Raw genomic sequence first — 24,570 nt, 5'->3', positions numbered from 1 at the left:
AACTAGAGCTTTTGGCTGGACACAGTGGCTCCTGCCTGTAATCCCAGCACTTTGGGAGGCTGAGGAGGGAGGACTGCTTGAGCTTAGGAGCTTAAGACCAGTGACACAATGAACATTATTTGATAACAATGTAGATCCCATCTCCAAAAGAAACCATTTCTAGGGAATGAGAGAAAAATCTAGGGAGCACCATGGCAGCTCCCATGAGCCAAATTCAGCCTCCTACAACTGGAAACCTTTCAGAGCTTCAGAGATGAGAGTGACCCAAGAAAACAGATACCGAGAAACATCTTTCCCTTCCTCCTAGAAACAGAAAATGAGTCTTTTAATTGAGAAGCAGTTGTGTTTAATCACCAAAGTTATACTGACCCTAATGGAAGAGAAACAATCTAAATTTAAAAGGGCTGGGGATTTTTCTCCTACATTTATTTTAGAGGCAAGTAGAGGTGAACAAAGAAAACTGAATCCCTAAGCTCAGATCTTAGGCCCTGGTAAAGGCTCCAGAGAGCAGAAGCCCCTCTCCTCTTGCCCTTATGTGAAACGTTGCTGCCCTCAGGATACCAACCATCCCACTTTGGAACACAGCTGCCCCAGGGGATGCCTTCAGTCTATTCCTCCAGAAGCTTCTCTGCCTCAGAGGACTGGTTCTCCTCATCCTCATCATCAGTGTCCTGAAGAATCCTCAGTAGTCTGAGCTCAGAGTTCCAGCCTGTTCTAGCCATAATTTCTGAAAAGTTAAAGGAGATCTTCTTTTGCCTGGCAGCCTGGGCTTCTAGCACAGCTTCCACCGGAGCACTAATGTCCTTGTTAGTGGGTTCTGTTTCATACAATTCAGGACCTAAAAGAAGATGCAGTCATTAATCGTACCTGTAAACTCCTTTCAAATAACTACGACAAATGGAGGACAGAAAAGGAAAAACTGGGATGTTTTTTAGGACTCGTCTGAGATAGGGGAACTATGCCTTCAGAGAGGTACACTATCCTGGACAACACAGGTTCAACTCTCCCTATCCTCAGTCACTTACTAAGGTTCCTCTACTCTAGTAACTTACTTTTTACATTGTGGTGGAAATCCACATGGTCACAGTAGTCCATCTTTGGTCTCTCTGTGGAATCCTGAAATTCATCGGGGTATAAGGAAATTTGAATCAAGACTTTAGGAAACTAAAAGGATTTTTCTAAAAGATGCTTTTCTTGAAGAAATTAACATCTAAGATGAGCCAGAGACCCACCTCTTGGGACTGAAGAGAAGCTTGTATCACACGTTCTTTGCCCTCCATGCTGTCCAAATGAACCTAGAACCACTCCTTCCCATTCCCTGCAGTCAACTAAGGGCAGACGGCCTCCAAATATGGCTTCCAACAATTCCTCCCATTCCAGTATGCACATGCTATTCCTCCCATCAAGAGATAGGGCCTATTTCTTCTCTTATTTACTCTGGGATGGACTTGTGACTTCTTTGGCCAAGAAAACGTGGCAGAAGTAACAATGTTTTAGTTCCAGGCCCATCCCTTAAGAAACTGCTTTCATGAGACTACTATGCTATCAAAAAGCCCAAATAAGCCACATGCAGAGGCCTCAGGAAGGAAAACCAGCAACTCGGCCAACAGCCTCAGCCCAGCTGCATTAAGTGACCTCAAGCAGGAGAAGAACTGTCCAGTCAACCCACAGAATCATTAGAAATAACAAATCACTACAGTTAAGCTTTGGGGTTGTTACACAGTGATAGATAACTGAAACCGGGTCCTAGCAGAGGCCTGGTACACTGTCACCTGTTTCGAGGTGGTTCCTTTTTCCATCTGCTGCTGCTGCTTCCTGTCACTGTTCTGACCTGGCAGAGTTCCGTAACCTAGTAACCAAAAAGTCAATTCAATCTTCCTCTTATTGGCATATCATATCCTCTTTTGGGGCTTCTAGGTGACCCCTCGTCTACAAGTGACTCCACATCCAGGAAAAGACAAGACCTTGATGGCAGGTAAAAGGTAGTTAGACCTTCTGAGTTTTACTTGAGATTCTGCTCACCTGGGACTGTAACTTTATCTATTACAGAATTAGAGATTACGGTCAAGTGTGTGTTAAAAGACCCAGGATTCCTCCAAGAAACCCTAATCTACCTTTTCACAGCGTATGAATACTCCGCTTACCAGAATGTGACTCATGTTCTTGCGCCATCCCTCATGCACCCACAAACAAAGCAAAAACAAAAACCTCTAGTTTTATGTTTCTTTTGCATCAGCTGCTTCCCCAACTAGTCCGTAAGAAGATTCATTCATTCTTTTCTCAATCTCCCTTTCCCTAAACAAACATCTTCCAAGCTGCCACCTGAGGCATTGTGCTAAAATATAGCATTTCCATCGACTCCCTACCAGCACTGGTTCTCACCTTAGCTGTACACTGGGTGAACTGAAGAGCTTTAAAAAACAAACAAACAAACAAACAAAAAAACAAAAAACACTGAGGCCTAGTTCCTACCACCAGAAATTCTGATTTAACAGCTGGGACACAGCCTGAGTATTAGAGTTTTAAAAGCTTCTTGGCCGAGCGCAGTGGCTCATGCCTGTAATCCCAGAACTTTGGGAGGCCAAGGTGGGCAGATCACCTGAGGTCGGGAGTTCGAGACCAGCATGACCAACATGGAGAAACTCCATCTCTACTAAAAATACAAAAACTTAGCCAGGCGTGGTGGCGCATACCTATAATCCCAGCTACCCAGGAGGCTGAGGCAGGAGAATCGCTTGAAACCGGACCCAGAAGGCGGAGATTGTGGTGAGCCGAGATTGCACCATAGCACTCCAGCCTTGGCAACAAGAGCGAAACTCCGTCATAAATAAATAAATACATACATACACACATAAAAGCTTCATAATTGGTCTTAGTGTACAGTCAAGGCAGAGCACCACTGGCCTGGATGATAAAGGTCAAATGACTCAGCAGTCCACACAAGCTCCTGCCTACCTCTCTGGCGTGGTAGACCACTCTCCCTTAAATACCCAACCCCACAACCACACTCAACTGCTCAGTGTTTCCTGAGCAGCTATGATCCTCCTAGATGCCTTTGCACAGGCTACTCCCTCTCAAGAGTTATTTTCCATATCAGGAAAACTCCCACACATATTCAAGATCCAATGCAAAAATCATCTCTTCCATAAAGCCTTTCTCAACTCAGTGAGGACAGGCCACTGCTCTAAGAACATGACTCACAGGGGCACCCCAGTCACCCAAGCAAAACTGCTCCTATTGGAGGCACTGGGAAGGGGTACAAAAGGCACCAGAATGGAATTCAGGGGAGTGGTAGTGGTCACCCTAGATGGAGTGCTAACCTTGGATACATCACCTCCTGCCCGGGGCCAAGCCCTGATTCTGTCCACCGCCCATGAGAAGGGCAGGAACCTTCCAACCTTCAGGTTAGAGCAGATCATTGGCATCAGACAACTAAGTGAGATGGGAAGGAAAGCAAGAGGGCAACATCCTTCTCAGGAAACCTCGTCTCAGCCCTCCCAGTGCCCCAGGATTGGAAAGCTCTTTCTGATGATTAAACAGTTGTTTTCATATGAAAGTCTGCAATGTCCAGTCTGAGAAGGGCACAACGATCCTCCAAGGTTTGGGGAGATTCTTTTTCCCTCCTCCCATTCTCCACTCAAGTTGAAAAATTTCAGAGGGATAGGGGTAAGTATATGCCTGAGCTCAGACATGATAAGGACTCCAAAAAGGGGAGATGTCCATTCTCGTGTCCAGCATGAGCACTGGAGCAAAAGAACTGCCTGACAAGAATTGTCTCCCTGACTCCTGGATGGAGCTAGACAATGTGTTGACTTTACCATGAGGCTCCAGAGACTCTCTACTTTGTGGCAGGAAAGTCAGGGGGCCCTGGGGCTCTGCTTCCTTAGAACTCTTTTGGGGTTCTAGTGAGGAGCCCCAGCTCTCCCTGCCTCGTTGGACAATGGGCCCTCAGGGTTTTCTCTTCAATAACCTGGGCTTGCTGCTCTCCTGATCCTCAAAGTGCTCTGCCTTTTCTAAGGTAGAACCTGAGGAAAAGATGACTGTGATTCATGTTCATGGTCATCTTTCAAGCCCCCATGTGAAGCAGACATCTGGCCCAGCTTGTTTGTTTAGTAAATTTCTGAAGGAAGGATGGTGCATGAGAGACCAGACAGACTGAAGCATTCCAAGAAATTCTGAGTGCCTGACAAAGGCAGGTCTCAAAATGACAAGAGCATGTTTAGCTTTTCCAGCCCTCAGATACCTACCCCTCAGGGATCCTATCACCCCCAACCAAGCATATATTCCCCTTACCATAGAGAGGGTCATGAACAGTGGTAACTGGATGTTTATGTGAAGTGCTCTGGCTCCCTGGATCACTCTTGGCTTTCTTTTTAGCCTCCTGAAACCCACATCAGGAGGAACAAATTAGGATTTTTGGAAGTAAAGATAACCTTTTTCAAAAGAAATCAAAAAGAAGGAATTTAACATCTACAACCAGACAAGAACTTTATATCTATAACCAGATAGAAAACAAGGAGACTCCCACCCTTCACACGTCCCTTCCCAATCCAGACTGTAGCTACCTCTCCCGGTCCCAGCAAGCCCCTCACTGCCACTCTACCTGTTTCTTAATAGGTGTTTTCACTTTCCTCTGTTGCTGCTGCTGCTGCCACTGCTGCTGTTTCCTGTAACCTGGGGACCAGAGAGCCAGCTTGATCCTCTTCTAACAGCCCCCTCTCTCCCACTGGAATGCCTGCTGTGCCTTCCTTCACAATGGTGACTCTCCCTGGTAAGGACCAACACAGAGGGGCTGCTTCCTGAAACCATTGTTTCCTGAGTTCTACATGTGACCCTGTATGACTGTGACCATAAATATAACTGAATTGGACCATGTTAAAGTATGAGAAATGTGGGCTAACAGAAAATGGTGCTTAGCAATCTAGCAGCAACAGCAAATCTACCTTCTGTCTTCAGGTTATGTAATTTCTTCAAACGTTCAGGATATCGCAGTGCAGGTCTCTGGAGAAAGAAACAAGAAAAAGAAAAGCTCTACTGCAGGTCTTTCCCTTTCTCCAAATGTATCCCCCAAATGCGTTTATTCATCCAGTCAACAAGCACATTTTAAGAACCCAGTGTTTTGCAGCATTGTACCAGGGACTACGGAGGAAGGGAAAAGGTACGGGGAACAAAGTGCAGAAGAAACAGAGAACATGGCCAGGCATGGTGGCTCATGCCTGTAATTCCAGCACGTTGGGAGGCTGAGGCGGGCAGATCACTTGAGCTCAGGAGTTCGAAACCAGCCTAGGCAACATAGTGAGACCCTGTCTCTACAAAAAATTAAAAATTAGCCAGCCATGGTGGCACACGCCTGTAGTCCCAGCTACTCTGGAGGCTGAGGTGGGAGGATGGCTTCATCCCAGAGTGTCAAGGCTGCAGTGAGCCATGATCAACCACTGCACTCCACCCTGGGTGACAGAGTGAGACCCAGTCTCTCAAAAAAGAAAAGAAAAAAAAGAAAGAAATAGAGAACATTGCTCTCTCAACACTTTCCCCTTGACTGACTTTTACCTACATAGAGCCCGGTCTTCTGTGGGGTTTGGGTTCAGAGTGGAAAGGAAGAAGAGAGATAAGGAATAGAATGTCAACTCTTCCAGATTTGAGGAGAGATGGGTTTGAATTTTCACATAGGCTTCTTCCCTGCTGCTTCCTTGTTCTTACTTCCAGGGTGAGGCGGTGTATAGATAGAAACATCTTAGAAGAAATCGCACTATCAGGTCGGTTCCTTTCCAAGGGAGGATTCTTTTTCATCATGGCCAATTTTATCTTCATCTCCAGACAGGGCATGGTTTGCTTTCCATCTGGCAAAAGTCTGAAGGGGACAGAGGACAGCCAGACAGTCAGCAACAGCTCTTCCTGGAAAGCACGACTGAGGAGAAAGAGATGTAAAGGGCTCCAAGAAATTTCCACTTTGGGTCTGAAAAGGCCTGTACCAACAAGTGCTCATTTGGTAACACCTTTCTGATGCAACTACGATCATCATGGCTGCATATACCCAGTGCTGATTCTATGTCAGGCTCATGTGCTTTATAACACTGAATCCTTACAACACCTGAGAACAGATATTATTTCCACTTTGCAAATGAGGAAAATGAAGTTTTAAGAGGCTAAATACATTACCAAAATTCATATAGCCAGTTAAGTTTCAATGTAAAATTCAAAGGTCATCTCACTGCAGACCACATATTCTGCCTACCACTTATTCATAATTCACCTATAAAAAGAAGAGAGTGACAGTGCCTACCTCCTAGTGGAAATTTAAATGAAAGTACATGTGATGCGCCTAGCACAGGGCTGGGCAAATGGTAAGTCTGATAAATGGTGGTGGTTATGATGGCCATCTCTGCCTGTTGGTAAGTCTAAGAGTTCAGTAAACAAGTTGGGGTGATCGTTTTCTCCCAGCCCTACTCAGAAAAAGCACACCATTTAGACCCATCTCAGCTTGAGTGAAAAGCAGGTGCTTGGCTCTCCCACAGACCTACATGATACTTACTCCTTCAGTAGATCCTGAGGTAATGCTTCGGATTGAGCCCAGAGAGGTAGGAAATCTGAAGTGAATTGTTCAGACAATTGCACTGGGGTTGGGGGAGGCACAGTCATCCCTGGAGTTCCTACTCGTGTTTCTGTGGACTGATTTCCGGAGAGACCCAGAAATGACTTGCTTTTCTGGAAGAGAACCAATGGAAAGAATTCTCCAAAGCACTCTTTTTGAGCCTAGTCCTTTCCATCAACATTCTTGCCTCTCAACACTACCCTGGCATGTACTCCAGCCATGCTTGCCTCCTCTAAATGACATGGGCCGCCTCATGTTTCCCTCTCAAGCTCCCAATTCTATTGTTGTATTCAGATCACACAGGGATTTGTTGTTTTGTTTCATTTTCCCGAAAGGTCATTCATTTATTCACTCAACAAACTGAACAAAAATTTATTGTCTAATTATGTGTCAGGCACAGGGCTAGGGATAGGGATTCACCAATGAACAAAATGAAGCAAGACACTACTCTTATGGACATAGAAGTCTTACAGTGATTTATCCAAGGTCACATTTACCCATAAATGGTACAATTAGAATTAGAAGCCCAGGTATTATAACTCCTTGTCCACTGAAATTCTATTACATCACATTGGAGATTAGTTTTTAATTGACCAGAAACTCCCCCTGAATACACAACAGTTCCTCCTATTATCTCAAGGTGCTCCTCATCTCCCTACAGGGAGGAGACAGAGAAAAGGAGTCTCTGAATAGAGAATGGTTTGGTTAATTATTCCTAAAGAAGGGTTTTCTTTAGCAGATTTGGATCATTTCAGGAAAGAATGGGGGTAAGGTGGAGGAGACCTGAAAGGAAAACAAAACTCTACATAGCAATATTATAAAGGTTTGCACAAAAACATCAAACTCACCACTGTCAAGTTCTTTCTTTTCTTCTTCCCATGCTGGCTGGAGAAAAACAAAACAAAACAAAACAAAACAAACATGCTTCTCAGCTGGACTTGAAATAAGAATAAGCACAACTTATTCCCAGATATCTTAAACAGAAGCTCCAAGGATATTTGTGAATGATGACCACAAAGATTCCTATCTTTGATCAGTACTCGAAGATAGCTGGTTGGGAGCCCAGCAGCACCTGCTGCCCAAGCACCTTCTGCTAAAAAGACCCCCCATCCTCCTATCTAAATTAGGTTTCCCATTAATCTCTCAGGCAATCCAGTTATCTGCTTTCATAGCATGAATCCAAATTAGAAATGATATACGTAGGTGTGGTTATGTCTGTAATGGCTGACTCCCCCGACAAGGCTCCAACAGGACAGGGACCAAATCTATTTGGTTCACCAAATCCTCACTGCTTGACACAGAGATTTTGTAAGAAGTATTTTTTGCTCTGTCCTCTTCCTCCTTGCCCAGGACATGGATATGATAGTGGGAGCTCTAGTAGCCAACTTATACCTTAAAAGCACCCATGAAACTCCTTAGAAGTTGGAATTCATGGGCCAAGGAGATGGCCCAAAAAGCTAGAAGGAGCCCTGGTTTCTGATTATCTCATGAAGCTCACATGCCCTAGCCTGCCTACTTCTGAGCTTCTTTCACATGAAAGGAAATAAACCCTTAGGGTTGTTTTTCATTTGTTTATACCATATATACACACACACGTATGCATACATATATAGAGAGAAGCACTCATAGCATTATTTTTTAAAAAGAAAAACAAAACGAAATAAAAAGAAATTCTTAAGTTTCATCATCTCTAAATGTCACTTAAGAACCTAGAAGTCGGCCGGGCGCGGTGGCTCAAGCCTGTAATCCCAGCACTTTGGGAGGCCGAGACGGGCGGATCACGAGGTCAGGAGATCGAGACCATCCTGGCTAACACGGTGAAACCCCGTCTCTACTAAAAATACAAAAACTAGCTGGGCGAGGTGGCGGGCGCCTGTAGTCCCAGCTACTCGGGAGGCTGAGGCAGGAGAATGGCGTAAACCCGGGGAGGCGGAGCTTGCAGTGAGCTGAGATCCGGCCACTGCACTCCAGTCCGGGGGACAGAGCGAGACCCCGCCTCAAAAAAAAAAAAAAAAAAAAAAAAAGAACCTAAAAGTCTCAGGATCCTAAAAGGATCAGGAAAGAAGAACCAAACACTTTCCTGATGGTTGTCAATATTAGCAAGCCTTTGGGCCTTCACCAAATGATCTTTGTCACACTCTGTTTCGTACACAAGTCCTACATGCTATTGCTTTTGTACACTGTACTAGGCCCTGGGGTTGAGATCAGAGATTCACATGCTTCACTGAGAACTTTTTCACTTGTTGCAAGTGGCTAACAAGAAAAACTAAGAGAGAGCATTTATTTCTTAGTCAAGCCTTACAAGTAAGTTGAGCCTTATCTTGTATGCTATTTACTGCCATGTGAAATTTGATATGGAGAAGTCCCACAGCATGAATCCCAAAATGCATTACGTTAAAATTCCAGTGTAGCAAAAGGCAGATGCAAGAGACCACGACCTTCTCTGCTTGGCCTCCTGCTACTTGCAATGAGCTGGCTAAAAGGAAGATCACAAAAAGGAGGCCTGCAGAAGACATCAGAGATTTATAGAGTCAAAGGCCTCTGAGTTCCAGATATGATACTCACCTCACATGTATCTCTGTTTCTTCTGGGATCCACAATACAACCATATTTCTAACATCTTCAGGGCAGGGAAGTTGCGTCTCATTCAAATTCAACACTGGAAGCTAAGAGAAAGATATAAAGCCTATGTATGTCTTGAGGTGCTAAACTCCTGTATCAGATTAAGGATATGGTAAGCAAAGAGTTTGGTGGCACAGAAGATGATTTTAAGTTTCCCATCTCCAAGACATCTTCATAATACTCTCCCCCCCCAAAAAAAAAAAACAAAAAAAACAGACTCCTCCATCAAATATCAGTATAGGTATCTGCAAGAGTTAGTATTAATAAGCAAATAATCTCCCCTGCTTCCCTGTGCCATTAGGGTAGCATTTAGCAACTCCCAATCCGATCCCATATGAGGGTGCCCTGGGGCTTGCCTACAGGAACACTACTTATCCTGCCTACTCCACTCCAAAGACTTAGATCCTGCAGACATTACAATCTGCAGCTTGGGAGCAGAAAGAGAACTGATAGAAACAGCAGCAAGGTGTTTTCTTTTACAGTCTGACTACAGTTATAGGCATCTATATAAAATCAAAGGCTAACTCTTCTCACATTTAGCTATTTAGGATCCTAGAACACTAGTGCTCAAGGAAACCTTGTAAATCACCTAGTTCATATTCCTGGTAAGATACACACACGAAAAAACTATTCAAAATAAAGTTGTCCCTGTGAAGATGAACTGATGGACTTGGAAGTAATAGGAGAGATTCCTTTTCATTATAAATCTTTTAATGCTTTTTGAAGTTAAAAATCACGTTCATACATTATCTCTTCAAATAATTAACTTAAAATAATTTAATCTAGGCCAGGCATGACAACTCATGCACTTTGGTAGACCGAGGTAGGAGGATTGCTTGAGGCTAGGAGTTTGAGACCAGCCCGGGAAATAAAGTAAGACCCTGTTTCTACAAAAAGTTTTTAATTAGCCAAGTGTGGTGCTGTGGGCCTGTAGTCCCAGTTACTCAGGGGTTTGAGGCAGGAGGATGGCTTGAACCCAGGAGTTTGAGGCTACAGTGAGCCATGGCCATACCACTGCACTCCAGCCTGGGTGACAGAGCAAGACCCTGTCTCTTTTTTTTTTTTTTTTTTTATTTTTTTTTTTATTTTTATTTTTATTTTTTTTTTATTATACTTTAAGTTCTAGGGTACATGTGCATAACGTGCAGGTTTGTTACATATGTATACTTATGCCATGTTGGTGTGCTGCACCCATCAACTCGTCAGCACCCATCAATTCATCATTTATATCTTGTATAACTCCCCAATGCAAGCCCTCCCTCCTCCCCCCTCCCCCCTCCCCATGATAGGCCCCAGTGCGTGATGTTCCCCTTCCCGAGTCCAAGTGATCTCATTGTTCAGTTCCCACCTATGAGTGAGAACATGCGGTGTTTGGTTTTCTGTTCTTGTGATAGTTTGCTAAGAATGATGGTTTCCAGCTGCATCCATGTCCCTACAAAGGACGCAAACTCAGAATAATCATTATTATTGTTGTTGTTACTATTTAATCTAATCCTCTTGTTCTAAAGAAGTCAAAGAGGTAAAGTGATTAGTCAATTTGTCCATTCAAAACCATTTACCATCGCAGTTCCTTATATTCTCCGTTATACATAATATTGAAAAGTGAAGCATCTCATGAAAAAAATAAAAGGAATCCAGTAGAACTGCAAAGAATAGTAAATCTCTCTTTACCGTAGTTAAGTAGGAGGGATTTTTCTTTCTAAAGTTCTAATTTAGCTCTACCCCTAACTAGCTGTGTGCTTTAGCAAATCACTTCCCAACTGAGTTTCCTCATCTGTAAGATATATAAGATAGACTGTGGTCTATCAAACCATTGTAGTGTTCTTCAAACTGCAGTTGCAACTATCCATAGGTCATAAAATCAAGTTTTTTGAATCACAGACCATATTGTTTAAAAACAAAATAGAATAAAACAGAATAGGACAGAAAATATTAGAGTACATCACTCATAGTTAGGTAAGGATTGTTCCATGATTTTTTTTTGTAAAATCTATTTCTTACTGTAGATCATAAGCTGAACAGTTTGTAAGTTATCAGATTAGATGACTTTAAGGCCTATTTGGGTTTGACATTCCAGCATTCCAGTTTCCCTGATTATGAGATGACAGTATTTACTAAGTAGCTGAACATGTTCTATGCAGGAAAGAGACAGAAAATTCTCACCTACACCAAACCTATACAAATCAATCCCACTGACTTCTAGGATTTCTGAAAACAATATGGCATGTATATAGCACAGAGTCTAGCATACAGCAAGGACCCAATATTAGAAGGTTACTATCAATATTACTATTCAGATTATAGTCCTCCTGAGGAATAATTTCAAATAAAGGCAGAATAGTTTATTTCCACTAGTAAAGAAAAAATGTTGAGCAAGTACCTTTTAAAATCTGTGACTTACTTTGGGAAGTCTATTAGTACAGTTGATCCAACTTTTGTCAGGTAAACCCTTCGGAGGCCTAAAAAATGGGTTCCACACATAAAACAGAAATACAAAACACTTACTGGAATGATAAAGTTAGTGCTAAGAGGAAACCCTTCTACTTATCTACAGAAAACCTTGGGCTTTATGCTTACCAAACGAATGTAGGGTCTCACCATATCCTTAAGTTTTGTTTGTTTTTCCTGGAACAGCTCCTAAACAGACATTGCACACTGCAAACACTTCACAACTATTTGTTTCATCAAACAGAATTCATAGCCTACTCTTCTCTCCAGCTAGAGACAGTCATATCACCATCAATAAAAGTTTAAGTACTTTGAGATAGATGCTCAAAATATAAAATAACATAAAATATAAAATAAACAATAAACAAATAAAAATATAAATAAAATTTTTAAATTTATTATAAAAGAAACAAAATGCAGTATATACATACAATAGAATATCATTCAGCTTTTAAAAGTCATGAAATTCTGATACAGTAAGTCCTTTATTCATGGTTTCACTTACCCACAGTCAACTATGGTCTGAAAATAGATAAGCACCTGTAAGTAAGGTATTTTGAGAGAGAGAGACCACAAGAGACCATATTCACACCGTGAGTTTTTATCACAGTATATTATAATTGTTCTATCTTATTGTTGTTAATCTCTTAGTGTGCCTAACTTATAAATTAAACTTTACTATAGGTATGTATGTGTATGTAAAAACATAGTAAATATAGGGTTTGGTACTATTCACAGTTTCGGCATCCACTGGGGGTCTGAGAATATATTTCCTGCAAACAAGGGGGAACTACAGTATATACTACAACACTGGAAACATCATACTAAGTGAAATAAGCCAGACACAAAAGGACAAATGTTGTGTGATTCCACTTATATGAGGTACTTAGAACAGGAAAGTTCATGAAGACAGAAAATAGAATAGAGATTACCAGAGGGTGGGAAGAGGAGGGAATGGGGAGTTGCCATTAATGGATACAGTTTTTGTTTGACATGATGAAAACATTCCGGAAATGGATAGTGGTGATAGATGTACAACATTGTGAATGTACTTAATGCCAATGAATTGTACACTTAAAAATGGCTAAAATGGTCAATTCTTGTTATATACATATTTACCACAGTAAAAAACTCATATCCTTATATTTTCAAATCACTTGCTATTTTTCCTATTTGTTAAAAGACACGTTACATGCATGGATGAATGAACAATGTCAAGAAGTAAATGAAAACGACTTTTAGGAATGATAGTAAGAGGAGTTTAAAAACAATAAAAAGATAAAGACCTAACACTCAGCCTGCTTTATGAAGTTCTACACGACACAGACACCTGCTTTCTGTTTCTACTGCAGCTCCCCAGCCTCATCTCTGACCACTCTTCCATTCCTGCTCTATGTTCTAGGCACAATGAACTATTTTCCTGATACAGATAGAATTTCCTCTCGCCTCCAAGCCTTTGGATATGCTATTCCTATGGTTTAGAAATCTCTTCCTGCCAACCTCCCACCTACAACCCCCATTTCACTAGACTGCTCAGACTTCCGGTCTAGGCACAGATGCCACTTACACAGAAGACAGTGCCCTGGTTTGGGAACCCTTTCTGGTGTTCCCACACACCAGGTGGCAGTCCTCTCATGACACTCATCATACGACCTGCTTATTTCTTTGCCTCCCCAACTAGGCTGAAAGTCCCTTGAGGGTAAAGACTGTATGTTGTTTACTGTTGTATCCCCAGCATTCGCCACAGTGGCCCCTACTAAAATGCAGTTGTGAATTGAATGACTAAACAAATGTCATGGCCCCTGCTTTCAAAGGGCCTAAAATCCAGCTGGACTTAGGAGATAAACATATAAATATCAATAAGCATGTCAGGAACTTTAAGTACTGGGGGTGGTTTGGAAGAGAGAATATCAGAGGCTAATGGGAAAAGAGAAAACTCAACCGTAACAGAAGAAAAGGACCGTATTCTCTCAGTCAACAAATACTTATTATGTTTCCACTATATGCCATGCATTATTGAAGGCATAGGAGACAGAGCAGCCAACAAAAGAAACATACAGTCCCTGCTCTTGTAGGGACTGACATTCTCATGAGAGGCAGCAAACAAATCAACAAAAATAATTTCAGATCAGAAGAACTGAAGAAAAAGGATGCTTGGTTAAATGATGATGAGGGTGTAAGGAAATTTTCAATAGACTGGTCGAGGAAGACTTCTGTGAAAAAGCAACATTTAAGCTTAAACTCAAGGACCGAAAGGAATTAGCTGGAAGGATCTAGGGCAGTATTTCTCAACGAGGGGGCAATTTTGCCCACAGGGAACATCTGGTAATGTCTGGAGGCATTCCTGGTTGTCATAACTGGAGGTACGGTACTATTAGTATTCAGTGAGTAGAAGCCAGGGAAGTAGCTAAAATCAGATAATGCACAAGACAGCCCCAAAGGACAAAGAATTATCTGGTCCAAAATGTCAATAGTGGTTTGTTTTTTTTTTTTTTTTTTTTTTTTAAAAAGTGGGGGGGTAAGTGTTCTACTCAGGGGAAACAGTAGGGGCATAAGCTCTGGGGTGGAAGGTGTGGCATAGATGAGGAATTGAAAGAGCAGTGTGGCCTGAGCCTATTCAACAAGGAAGGGAGAAATGCGAGATGAGGTCCAGTAGGAAGGCCAGATAAGGCCAGGCCAGGGACTTAATGAAGTGACAGGAGCGAAGAAGGCCTTTACAGTTAAGGAAACTGCATGACACAAAAGCACAATCAGAAAACCAGTCTCGCACAGAGAAAAAGTTGGTGTTCAAGAAGAGAGGACTCTGATTAGAGAAGCCAGACAGTAAAGAGAGAGGCCACCAGTCCAGAGTTGGGAGGTTTGAGTCTGTTCTCTAGTAAACAAAGTGCTGATAAAGGGGCTTTTCAAGCAAGGAAATGAACAAAGCAGTATTTTTGGAAGATGAATCTGTTGGCCATATGTAAAATAGCTTCGAGGAGAAAAGGCAGAGAAGCCAGTTCAGAAGCCACTGCAAACACCCACCATGTCATGAGGGACTGGTCTCCGACGGAGAGTGTGAAGCAGAAAGCAAGACACACTGAAGGAAGAAGATGTGGAAATAGGGAACTGACTAGAGGAGGCCGCTCTCTCACAGCTCTGCGCTATACACGGAGGGCATGGCAGGCGTGGAGTGTGTCCCTGCGTGTGAATGTGAAGCACATCATAGGTCCTGACTGAGAAACACCACTGTTTAACCAAAATTCAAGTCCTAGAGAACATGAAAGTAGTCATGCCTCTTCCTATACCATTGTTAGCCAAAGAAAAATCATCAGGGGCTACTTAAATGGAACAGGAGAAAAGAAATTACTATAAGAGCCATCACTGGTGCTTTGATTCCAGGTAACAAAGTCTTTGAATTTTTTTAGTCTAAGCTTTCCACAGATACCTGTCCCTTAGTTTCGTGTGTCAGCAAACACTCATTGGGTACATAGACATTGTAGGAGACTCAAGAAAAGAAAAGAAAAAAAAAAAGCCACTGCTTTTTCCTTTAGGAGCTTACAAATAGTTTCACACCTAAAAATAAAATATTATTATAGAAAGACAGCGGCCGGGCATGGTGGTTACAAATAGTTTCATGCCTAAAAATAAAATATTCATACCGGGCATGGAGCTTACACATAGTTTCACACCTAAAAATAAAATATCATTATAGAAAGACAGGGGCCGGGCATGGTGGCTCACGCCTGTAATCCCAACACTCTGGGATTACAGGATAATCCCTTTATGTTATTCATTCATCCATGCATGTAACATGTCTTTTAAAAAAGAAGAAAAATAGCAAGTGATATGAAAATATAAGGATACGAGTTTTTTACTGTGGTAAATACATACATAACACAAATTGACCATTTTAACCATTTTTAAGTGTACAATTCATTTGAGCTCAAGAGTTCAAGACCAGCCTGGGCAACACGACGAAACCCTGTCTATACAAAAAATCCAAAAATTAGCCGGGTGTGGTGGTGCATGCCTGTGGTCCCAGCTACTTGGGAGGCTGAGGCTGGAGAATCACTCGTACCCAGGAGGTGGAGGTTGCAGTGAGCAAGTTCGTACCACTGTACTCCAGCCTAGGTGACAAAGTAAGACCCTATTCCCCACCAAAAAAAAAAGAAATAGAAAGACAGGGTTGGGCATGGTGGCTCACACCTGTAATCCTAGCATTTTGGGAGGCTGAGGCGGGTGGATCACTTGAGGTCAGGAGTTTGAGACCACCGTGGACAACATGGCAAAACTCCGTCTCTACTAAAAACATAAAAATCAGCCAGGCATGGTAGTGTATGCCTGTAATTCCAGATACTCAGGAGGCTGAGGTATGAGAATTGCTTGAACGTGGGAGGCAGAGGTCGTGCCATTGCACTCCAGCCTGGATGACACAGTGAGACTCTTGTCTCAAAAAAAAAAAGAAAGAAAAAAGAAAGACGGCATATATGGACAGTTTTCGATCTACAGATGTTGATAAGACTGGCTGAATTGTGTCCTCCCAAAAATCGTCTGTTAAAGTCCCAATTAGTACTTCAGAATTTGACTGTATTTGGAGATACGGTTTTTTAAAAAGTTATTAAGGGCCAGGCAGAGTGGCTCACGCCTGTAATCCCAGCACTGTGGGAGGCCAAGATGGGTGGGTTGCCTGAGGACAGGAGTTCGAGACCAGCCTGGCCAACATGGTGAAACCCTGTCTCTACTAAAAATACAAAAAAATTAGCCGGGCGTGCTACTCGGGAGGCTAAGGCAGGGGAATTGCTTGAAGCAGGGAGGCAGAGGTTGCAGTGAGCTGAGATCAGGCCACTGTACTCCAGCCTGGGTGACAGAGCAAGACTCCATCTCAAAAAAAAAAAAAGAAGTTATTAAGGTAAAAATGAAGTCACATGGGGGGCCCTAACCCAGTAAGACTGGTGTCCTTGTAAGAAGAAATTAAGACACAGACGCACAGAGGGAAGACCATGTTAACACATAGAGAAAGGGGCTTGGTACGGGGTCTCATGCCTGTAATCCCAACAATCTGGGAGGCCAAGGCAGGAGAATCACTTGAGGCCAGGAGTTCAAGACCAGCCCAGGCAACAAAGCAAGACCTCATCTCTAATAAAAGCAAAAAACAAAAAAATTAACCAGGCACGATGGTGCACACTTGCAGTCATAGCTACTTGGGAGGCTGAGGTGGTAGGATTGCTTGAGCCCGGAAAGTTGAGGCTGCAGTGAGCTATGATCACACCATTTTACTCTAGTCCAGCCTGTGTGACAGGGTAAGACCCTGTCTCAAAAAAAGTAAATAAATAAAAAGGACACAAGGGATAAAAAATTACCATCTACAAACCAAGAGTGGTCTCAAAAGCAAACAATCTTGGCAACACCTTGATAATGGACTTCTAGCCTCAAGAATTATAAGAAAATAATTTTGTTGTTTAAGCCTCCCAGTCTATGGTACTTTGTTATGACAGCCCTTCTGAACCAACATACCTCCCAAATTAACCAATTCCTAGAGCACAAGCAGGAAGTGTTTCTTTCTGTCTCCCACTGCCTATTCACCACTTCTTTAACCAAATTGGTATTTTCTTTTTAATCTGGCTTTCTCAAAGTATACTACATGGATAAGGAAAATCATAAGCCAGAATTTTGAGACAATAGGCTGTTAAAGGAAGATTTCACGATAATTTACCTGCCATGAAATTTGGAGTAAAACTTTGAACTCCGAGACAATAAAGAACGGGCCTTACTAAAGGTACATTCTGGTAGATGACGAGGTGCAAAGCAGGAATCTGAGATGTTTACCACAGTGAGCACTGGGAGTTTATCTGAGAAGGCAGACCAGAAGAAAACATGTTAACATGCTGCCTGGAGAAAGGAAGTCACATACATAAATACATTAAGGACCTCGTGAGGGAGAGGACAGAAGCTGGCTAATTCACCTTCAGCATCCAGGGGAGTTTTGCAGGTTGAGCCAAGGATTCGAGGATGGCCCCTCTCAATGCGGCGGATAGTTGCCCAGCATTGTGGGTGCTGACAAACAGGAAAGCCACACGTGGTTTCATCCCACTGGCTCTCATCTGGCAAGTCCATACCTAGAAATGGTTTAGGCCAAAGGTCAACCCTGCAGTATTCTAGTCCTCTGGAAAATCAACAACCACATAATTAGGGAGTATTATACATTAGCCATACGGTCCAGATCTTAATTTGAACTCAAAGTATAAAATATTTCTGGCGGGGCGCGGTGGCTCACGCCTGTAATCCCAGCACTTCGGGAGGCCGAGACGGGCGGATCACAAGGTCAGGAGATCGAGACCACGGTGAAACCCCGTCTCTACTAAAAATACAAAAAATTAGCCGGGCGCAGTGGCGGGCGCCTGTAGTCCCAGCTACTCAGGAGGCTGAGGCAGGAGAATGGCGTGAACCCGGGAGGCGGAGCTTGCAGTGAGCCGAGATCGCGCCACTGCACTCCAGCCTGGGCGACAGAGCGAGACTCCGTCTCAAAAAAAAAAAAAAATTTCTATTGAACCTATATAGGTAAATGATGGCCACAAAATAGTTAAAGATTGGATAACAAACAAGTATGAAAACATCTCAGCATGAGGTAGAATGGCAAGAGTTTGAGAGCAGAATGACTTCAGGTCCCCTAATTGGCTATTTAATAGCTGAGTGACCTGGGACTTAACCAGTCTGAGCTTGTTGACTTCACTGTAAAATGAGGATAAGTTTATTTCACAGGGTCATTATAAAAATTAGTTAATGAATATTAAAAGCCTGGCATATTGTTCCAAATAAATATTTGCATCCTTTCCTTTTCCCCTTTGTTAGTCATCAGGGAGAAGATGCCACCATCTCCAAAAAGCATTATCATATTATGACCAAAGTAGTCACAGAAGTGTCTCAGAAGGCCCAAACTCCTGGAAGACATGTTTCATTTTTCAATGTGCTTCAATTCCCATGCAGGCAGATAAAATACCCACCAGCAATGAATGTGTTTGCTCAAATAGCAAATCACTAGACACTCCTAGTTGCATCAGAGGCCATTAGCTTTTCATTTACTGGCCATATGGCCTTGGACAAGTGACTTCACACCTCTCTCTCAAGTAGGGGGAGGGGTCCTGACTTGGTGTCTCAGGTCTGTAATCACAGCACTTTGGTAGGCCAAGATGAGTTACCCCTTCTCTACAAAAAATAAATAAATAAAATAAGCAGAAGGAGGGGAATCCCTAAGTAGGACTGCAGAAGCATTAAATGAGATAATGTACTTTTACGCATGGGAGGTGCTCAAATATTACCATCTTTTCCTTTCTAGAGGTGTTTTAGGCAATCAGTAACTACCACCTTATCCCTAAGAACTTTTTAAGGACAGCGTCCATTTCTTTCTTTTATTCAACACATTTATTGATTACTAAATATGTGAGGGGACCTGCTTTGGACATGAACCGTAATAAACTCCCTGTTCTAAACAGTTTATACTTTAGATCAAAGATAAACTATCAGCCTAGGATTGCACCTGGCCTATGACTTGTTTTGTTTGGCTGGCACTTTGAACCAATTTTAAAATTGAAATAGCCCACAATGTCCAGATTTCTGATTCCTTTTAGGGACCAAAATATTTGACAACACTCGACCCAATTCCAGCTGAACTGCAACTGACTAGCGCTGAGCAGCCCTGACGTTTTCAGCCAGGTCTGTTCTATCCAAGCGGAGTTCCCCCACCAGACCTTATGGTCTCTAATTGAAGCACTTTAAGTTGCCACTTATCACAGCATTTGCTCTTTTGTTTTAAAATATTTCTCTGTAAACAGGCTTCTATCGAAAGAAGGAAAACTAAATGGCGACTTGAGACTTCCCTTTTGAAGGGAAAAAAGCAGCATTAATTCTCAGTGGGAGGCCGGGCACGGGGGCTCATGCCTGTAATCTCAGCACTTTGCCAGGCCGAGGGCAAATCACCTGAGCCCTGGAGTTCGGGACCAGCCTGGACAACATGGTGAAACCCTGTCTCTACGAAAAATACAAAAAAATTAGCTGGGTGTGATGGAACGCACCTGTAGCCCCAGCTATTTAGGGGGGCTGAGGTGGGAGGATCACCTGAGCCCAGGAGGTCGAGGCTGCAGTGAGCCGAGACCGCCTCACTGCACTCCAGCCTGGGGGACATAGATCCTGTCAAAAATACATACATACACACAAATCAGTGGGAGTGAGAATTTCTACAAACGTAATACAAAAATAACTTAAAAACAACTTATAACGCCATTGCAAAACCTTGAGAATGATTTTAACTGGAAAAGAGGTATGATGAACAATTTAACTGAAAAATAAATACAATTTTAACACGGTTTGTTTTTGAAAGCGAATGCAATGTTGCATTCTTCTTACAATGAAAAGGCTGGTTCTCGCCCTTTCGTTACCTGCCCAGCCCGAATAGACTCCTGAGACCTAATCAGGAGCATCTCTGTATGGCCAACATTATCCCCGGGCTACATAAATAGTCCACGTTAAAAACAAACAACAACTACAACAAAAATCTAAATAAGACTCAGTTTTAGTACCATTATTACAAAGGTGTGAGGGGCGAAAAGATTAAAAATGAACATCAACTTCGGTAGAGATGGAAAAAGATTGCCCGCTCCATTTCAGGAAAGCAAAAAAAAGTGGGAGAATCTGATCACGACGGGCTGAGGTCCTGTAAGAGCAAAGCGGATTCCAAACCGCTTAGGGTTGCTAAACCAAGTGGTAAAACGCGGCCCCTTGCGGCGCGGTGAGGAGATTAACGGACCCGGCCGGCCACACCCTGCCTCCGGTCCTAAAGGGACCCTCCCAGCCGCGTCAGCCACGCCTCCGTCTCCCACACGCTACGCCCGGCTGCACCGTCGCCAAGCAGCGGCGCAGAGCACCATGGAAAACGGACGGAAACTCCATTGAGCCATAATAAGCTGGTGAGAAGGTTCCCGACGCAGCGATGGCTAGAGGCAGAGAAACAGACCTGGGGAGGGGCGTGCGGGGTGGGGTGGGGTTGGATGGAAGCCTCGGCGGGCCAAAACCACTGCGCCTTCAAACTCCGGATGCGCCGGTATTTGAGGCGGAGGCGGGGCTGGGGGGGAAGAGGGAGGCTATGGCGCGCGGAGCACTGTGGGACACTGTGGGCCACGTGGGGCGGGACGGAAGCCCCGGAGGGTCAGACCGTAGCGACGCGGGAAGTCCGGACGCAGTAGCTGACTGAAGTGGAGTCGAGAGGGAGGCTCAGCCCTGGCGGCGGCAATGGCGGAGAGGCCCGAGGACCTAAACCTGCCCAACGCCGTCATCACCAGGATCATCAAGGAGGCGGTGAGCAGCTCGGGGGGGCGGACGAACGGGCAGGAGGGAAGCAGGTGCTGGACCGGCAGCTTTGCTCACCCCCGGTCTCCTCGCAGCTCCCGGACGGTGTCAACATCTCCAAGGAGGCCCGGAGCGCCATCTCCCGCGCCGCCAGCGTCTTCGTGCTATACGCCACATCCTGGTGAGCCGGGTAGAGGCATAAGGGAGGCCCGGGGATACCTGGCTGGGAGTTTCTGGCCGGGAGGCCACAAACCCCAACGATTATGTCCTCCCTCGGTCGGGACAGGTTCACAGTCCTCAGCCAGTTCCTACAAGTTCTGAAGCAAAGTAACGCAACAAAATAACTTTGCTTAAGCTTTTTTGTGCAGAGAAGGGAAGGACTTATCCGTGTCACACCAAAATCCATGCATGTAAGAGGCAGGTTTTCCCGTTCCACCTCTGGGTGCTCCTTTTCCCACTCACCCCTTACAAACAAGAGGGAGTCTGACAGCCTTTCTCTTCTCTCAGTGCCAACAATTTTGCTATGAAAGGAAAGCGCAAGACGCTGAATGCCAGTGATGTGCTCTCAGCCATGGAAGAGATGGAGTTCCAGCGGTTCGTTACCCCATTAAAGGAAGCTCTGGAAGGTAACGAGCCTCCTGTCTTCTAAACCACATAGATGGTCATCCTGTGTGACCTGTTCATCTGGCCCTGAGACTTTCTCAGCGCGGGTCCCTTTAAGTCCTCTAAGCCAGCACTTGATGTGACTCGACCCAGTTCGGTGGGCACTACCTCAGATCTGTTTTGTGATGCTGAGCAAGTTATTTTTCCTTTTCTGTCTCTTTTTTTTTTTTTTTTTTTTGGTCTTGTTTTTCTTGTTGTTTTTTTTTTTTTGAGATGGAGTCCTGCTCTGTCACCCAAGCTGGAGTGCAGTGGTGGGAACTCGGCTCACCGCAGTCTCCTCCTTCTGGGTTCAAGCAATTATCCTGTCTGCGCCTCCCAAGTAGCTGGGACTACCACGTGCGGCTAATTTTTGTATTTTTGTAGAGATGGGGTTTCACCATATTGGCCAGGCTGGTCTTGAACTCCTGACCTCAGGTGATCCGCCCGCCTCAGCCTCCCAAAGTGCTGGGATTACAGGCGTGAGTCACCGCACCCACCTGCCTCTGTTTTTCCAGTTGTATAATGTAATTACCTCCTGCAGTCTGTCTGGCTCACTTTCAGCTCTGTCTCCTAACCCCTTCTTTCCTCCTTACAGCATACAGGCGGGAGCAGAAAGGCAAGAAGGAGGCCTCAGAGCAAAAGAAGAAGGACAAAGACAAAAAAACAGACTCAGAAGAGCAAGATAAGAGCAGGGATGAGGACAATGACGAAGATGAAGAAAGGCTGGAAGAAGAAGAACAGAATGAAGAGGAAGAAGTAGACAATTGAATAGGGTGGGAGACTGTAGCACCTTGGAAGGTACCACTTGAGATGAGACGTGCTACATGTTTCTGTGAAGCTTTTCCATGCTGGGCAGAGGAGTCTCAGGCAAAAGTGCCTGAAAAGATCAGAATAAAAACTGACTAGAAATACCATCAAAACCAGCACTTACCAAACTGAAAGCATCTGAGTAGCAGAATCCTGTTTTCCTTCATCAATCTGAAGATTATTACTTTTTGACAAGAGGGATTCTGAGCGGCTAAATTAGTCAGTTTGATCGCTTTTGGTTACTTAAATGTATGGTTAGATGGTTTTTGATCTGCAGTCTTCCCTATTCCCCCAAATAAGTAATAATAACTTCCATGCTGCCTGCTGTGTTCCAGATCACAGAAGCAGCCAGGGCTCAGGAAAAATTGGGGCTTTGCTTATGGTCAGCCTATGTTTGATTGCACAGTCTTTGACAGTAGCTTACTAAGACTGCTCAGAATGAGTAAGCTTTAGGAAAGTACTAAAATGCTGTGGGAGAATAACAAAATCTGTCTCTTCACTTGACAGGAGCATTAACTGGGTTTTGTTTTTCATAGACCCGCTTGGCCCAAAACCTTTCTATATTGCCTGCAGATGATTGATCTGCTGGTGTGGTGGTAATCTGATCACAGATACTCTTAAATCAGCAGTGTAGAATGGTGTTAGTCAAGCAAGGGTGCCAGTGTCTTACTTTTACAAAAACAGATGGCATAGTGTCAGGTGTACCTTACTTTCTGCCACTATACAGCTTTAGGATTTGTCATCACCTCCTGGAAGGTGTAAAACCCCAGGCTTTCTCTTCTTGAAGTCCATCTCCCAGACTTGTGACTGTAGCTTTTCATTCTTCAATTCATGAGTTCTGAGCTTTATTTCCTGTAGGCACAGCTTTCTCCCTCTGTGCCTCTTGCTTCCTTTCTCTCCTCTGCCTCTCCTCTGTCCCCCATCCCACTTTCTCCTCTCCCTCCTTTTCTCACTTCTGTCAGTCTGGAAGCTTTGATTACCTGCTTAATACTCCAAAGTGTGAGTTCCTCTGATCTCTTGTTTCCTTAGTTCTAATCTCATGTTTTGTTTTGTTTTTAAGAGATGGGGTCTCTCTGGCCCAGGCTGGAGTGCAGTGGCATGATCATAGCTCATTGCATCCTTGAAATCCTGGACTCAAGTGGTCCTCCCACCTGAGCCTTCTGAGTATCTGGAGCTACAGATGCGTGCCACCAAGCCTGGCTAATTTTGTCTCGTGTCTTCTAAAAATTATTTTGTGAAGCCCCTCTGAACCTTAAGGGAAATCTGATGGTGCTCAGGAATCTAACTCTCCCCAAACCGTCCTCTTTAACTGCTTCTAAAATATCTCTGTTGGCCTTTCTTAGTTTTTTTCTGTTTCCATTCAGTGCTCCAAGCACTTTTTGTTTCTAAGTTCAGCGCTTGGGGTTTGACAGGTAGTGACATAGTTTGACACTGTTAACTTGTTAAATACAGTGAAAAGTTTATGAGTGAAGAATGCTGAGAAGATTGTAATGCTTTGTACAAATAAAAGTCTTGTTAAAAAATGATGCCTCCTGTTTCATGCTGCTTGTTCGTAGTGTGTTTTTGGAGAGAACCCCTGATGATACTCTCCATAAAAGTTTTTGGCGTGTGGACTTGGCCAAACCTTTGTAAACATGAGATCCTGCATCGCCTTGGATGACCAGCAGGTGCTGCTCATTCACAGGCAAGGGCTCTGAACTGCAAGAGTGTTTTTTTGTTTTTTCTTTTTTTTTTTTTTTTTTTTTTTTGAGACAGAGTCTCAATCTGTCACCCAGGCTGGGGTGCAGTGGCATTATCTCGGCTCACTGTAACCTCCTGGGGTGCAGTGGCATTATCTCGGCTCACTGTAACCTCCTTCTCCCAGGTTCAAGCAATTCTGCCTCAGCCTCCCAGGTAGCTGGGATTACAGGCGCCCGCCACCACGCCCAGCTAATTTTTATATTTTTAGTGGAGACAGGGTTTTACCATGTCGGCTAGGCTGGTCTGGAACTCCTGACAGGTGATCCACCTGCCTCAGCCTCCCAAAGTTCTGGGATTACAAGCATGAGCCACCACACCTGCTGAAAGCTTTTTTTTTTTTTAATGGATCCTTGTTCTGTCTCCCAGGCGGGAGTGGCGTGATCTTGGCTCATTGCAAGCTG

At 43.8% G+C, this 24,570-nt stretch overlaps 2 protein-coding genes across 3 annotated transcripts; one reads left to right on the top strand and one right to left on the bottom strand.

Moving 5' to 3' along the window:
- Positions 1-411: 411 nt before the first annotated feature.
- C16H9orf43 (chromosome 16 C9orf43 homolog) lies at positions 412-20,741 on the bottom strand. Of its 2 annotated transcripts, none has more exons than XM_030919133.1 (14): positions 20,649-20,741; positions 17,605-17,804; positions 17,355-17,490; positions 11,616-11,673; positions 9,158-9,258; positions 7,441-7,477; positions 6,533-6,705; positions 5,701-5,851; positions 4,944-5,001; positions 4,604-4,674; positions 4,294-4,381; positions 1,773-1,849; positions 1,053-1,116; positions 412-838 (listed from the first exon to the last, which is right to left on the bottom strand). In XM_030919133.1, exons 2-14 carry the CDS (start codon positions 17,753-17,755, stop codon positions 609-611), a joined length of 1,395 nt encoding a protein of 464 aa, XP_030774993.1. In that variant the 5' UTR covers positions 17,756-17,804; positions 20,649-20,741; the 3' UTR covers positions 412-608. The 2 variants fall into 2 exon arrangements, with proteins under 2 accessions (XP_030774993.1, XP_010368777.1); XM_010370475.2 differs by lacking the exon at positions 20,649-20,741 and adding an exon at positions 20,215-20,562.
- Positions 20,542-23,952, top strand: POLE3 (DNA polymerase epsilon 3, accessory subunit). The gene is made up of 4 exons (XM_010370478.2): positions 20,542-20,989; positions 21,076-21,161; positions 21,488-21,606; positions 22,218-23,952. Exons 1-4 carry the CDS (start codon positions 20,924-20,926, stop codon positions 22,388-22,390), a joined length of 444 nt encoding a protein of 147 aa, XP_010368780.1. The 5' UTR covers positions 20,542-20,923; the 3' UTR covers positions 22,391-23,952.
- The last annotated feature ends 618 nt before the right edge of the window (positions 23,953-24,570 follow it).

Source organism: Rhinopithecus roxellana, chromosome 16, assembly GCF_007565055.1.
Source record: "Rhinopithecus roxellana isolate Shanxi Qingling chromosome 16, ASM756505v1, whole genome shotgun sequence".
In the NCBI taxonomy this organism is placed as follows: Eukaryota; Metazoa; Chordata; class Mammalia; order Primates; family Cercopithecidae; genus Rhinopithecus; species Rhinopithecus roxellana.
Note: the sequence above shows the minus strand (reverse complement) of the source record. Positions and strands in the feature narration are given on the sequence as shown.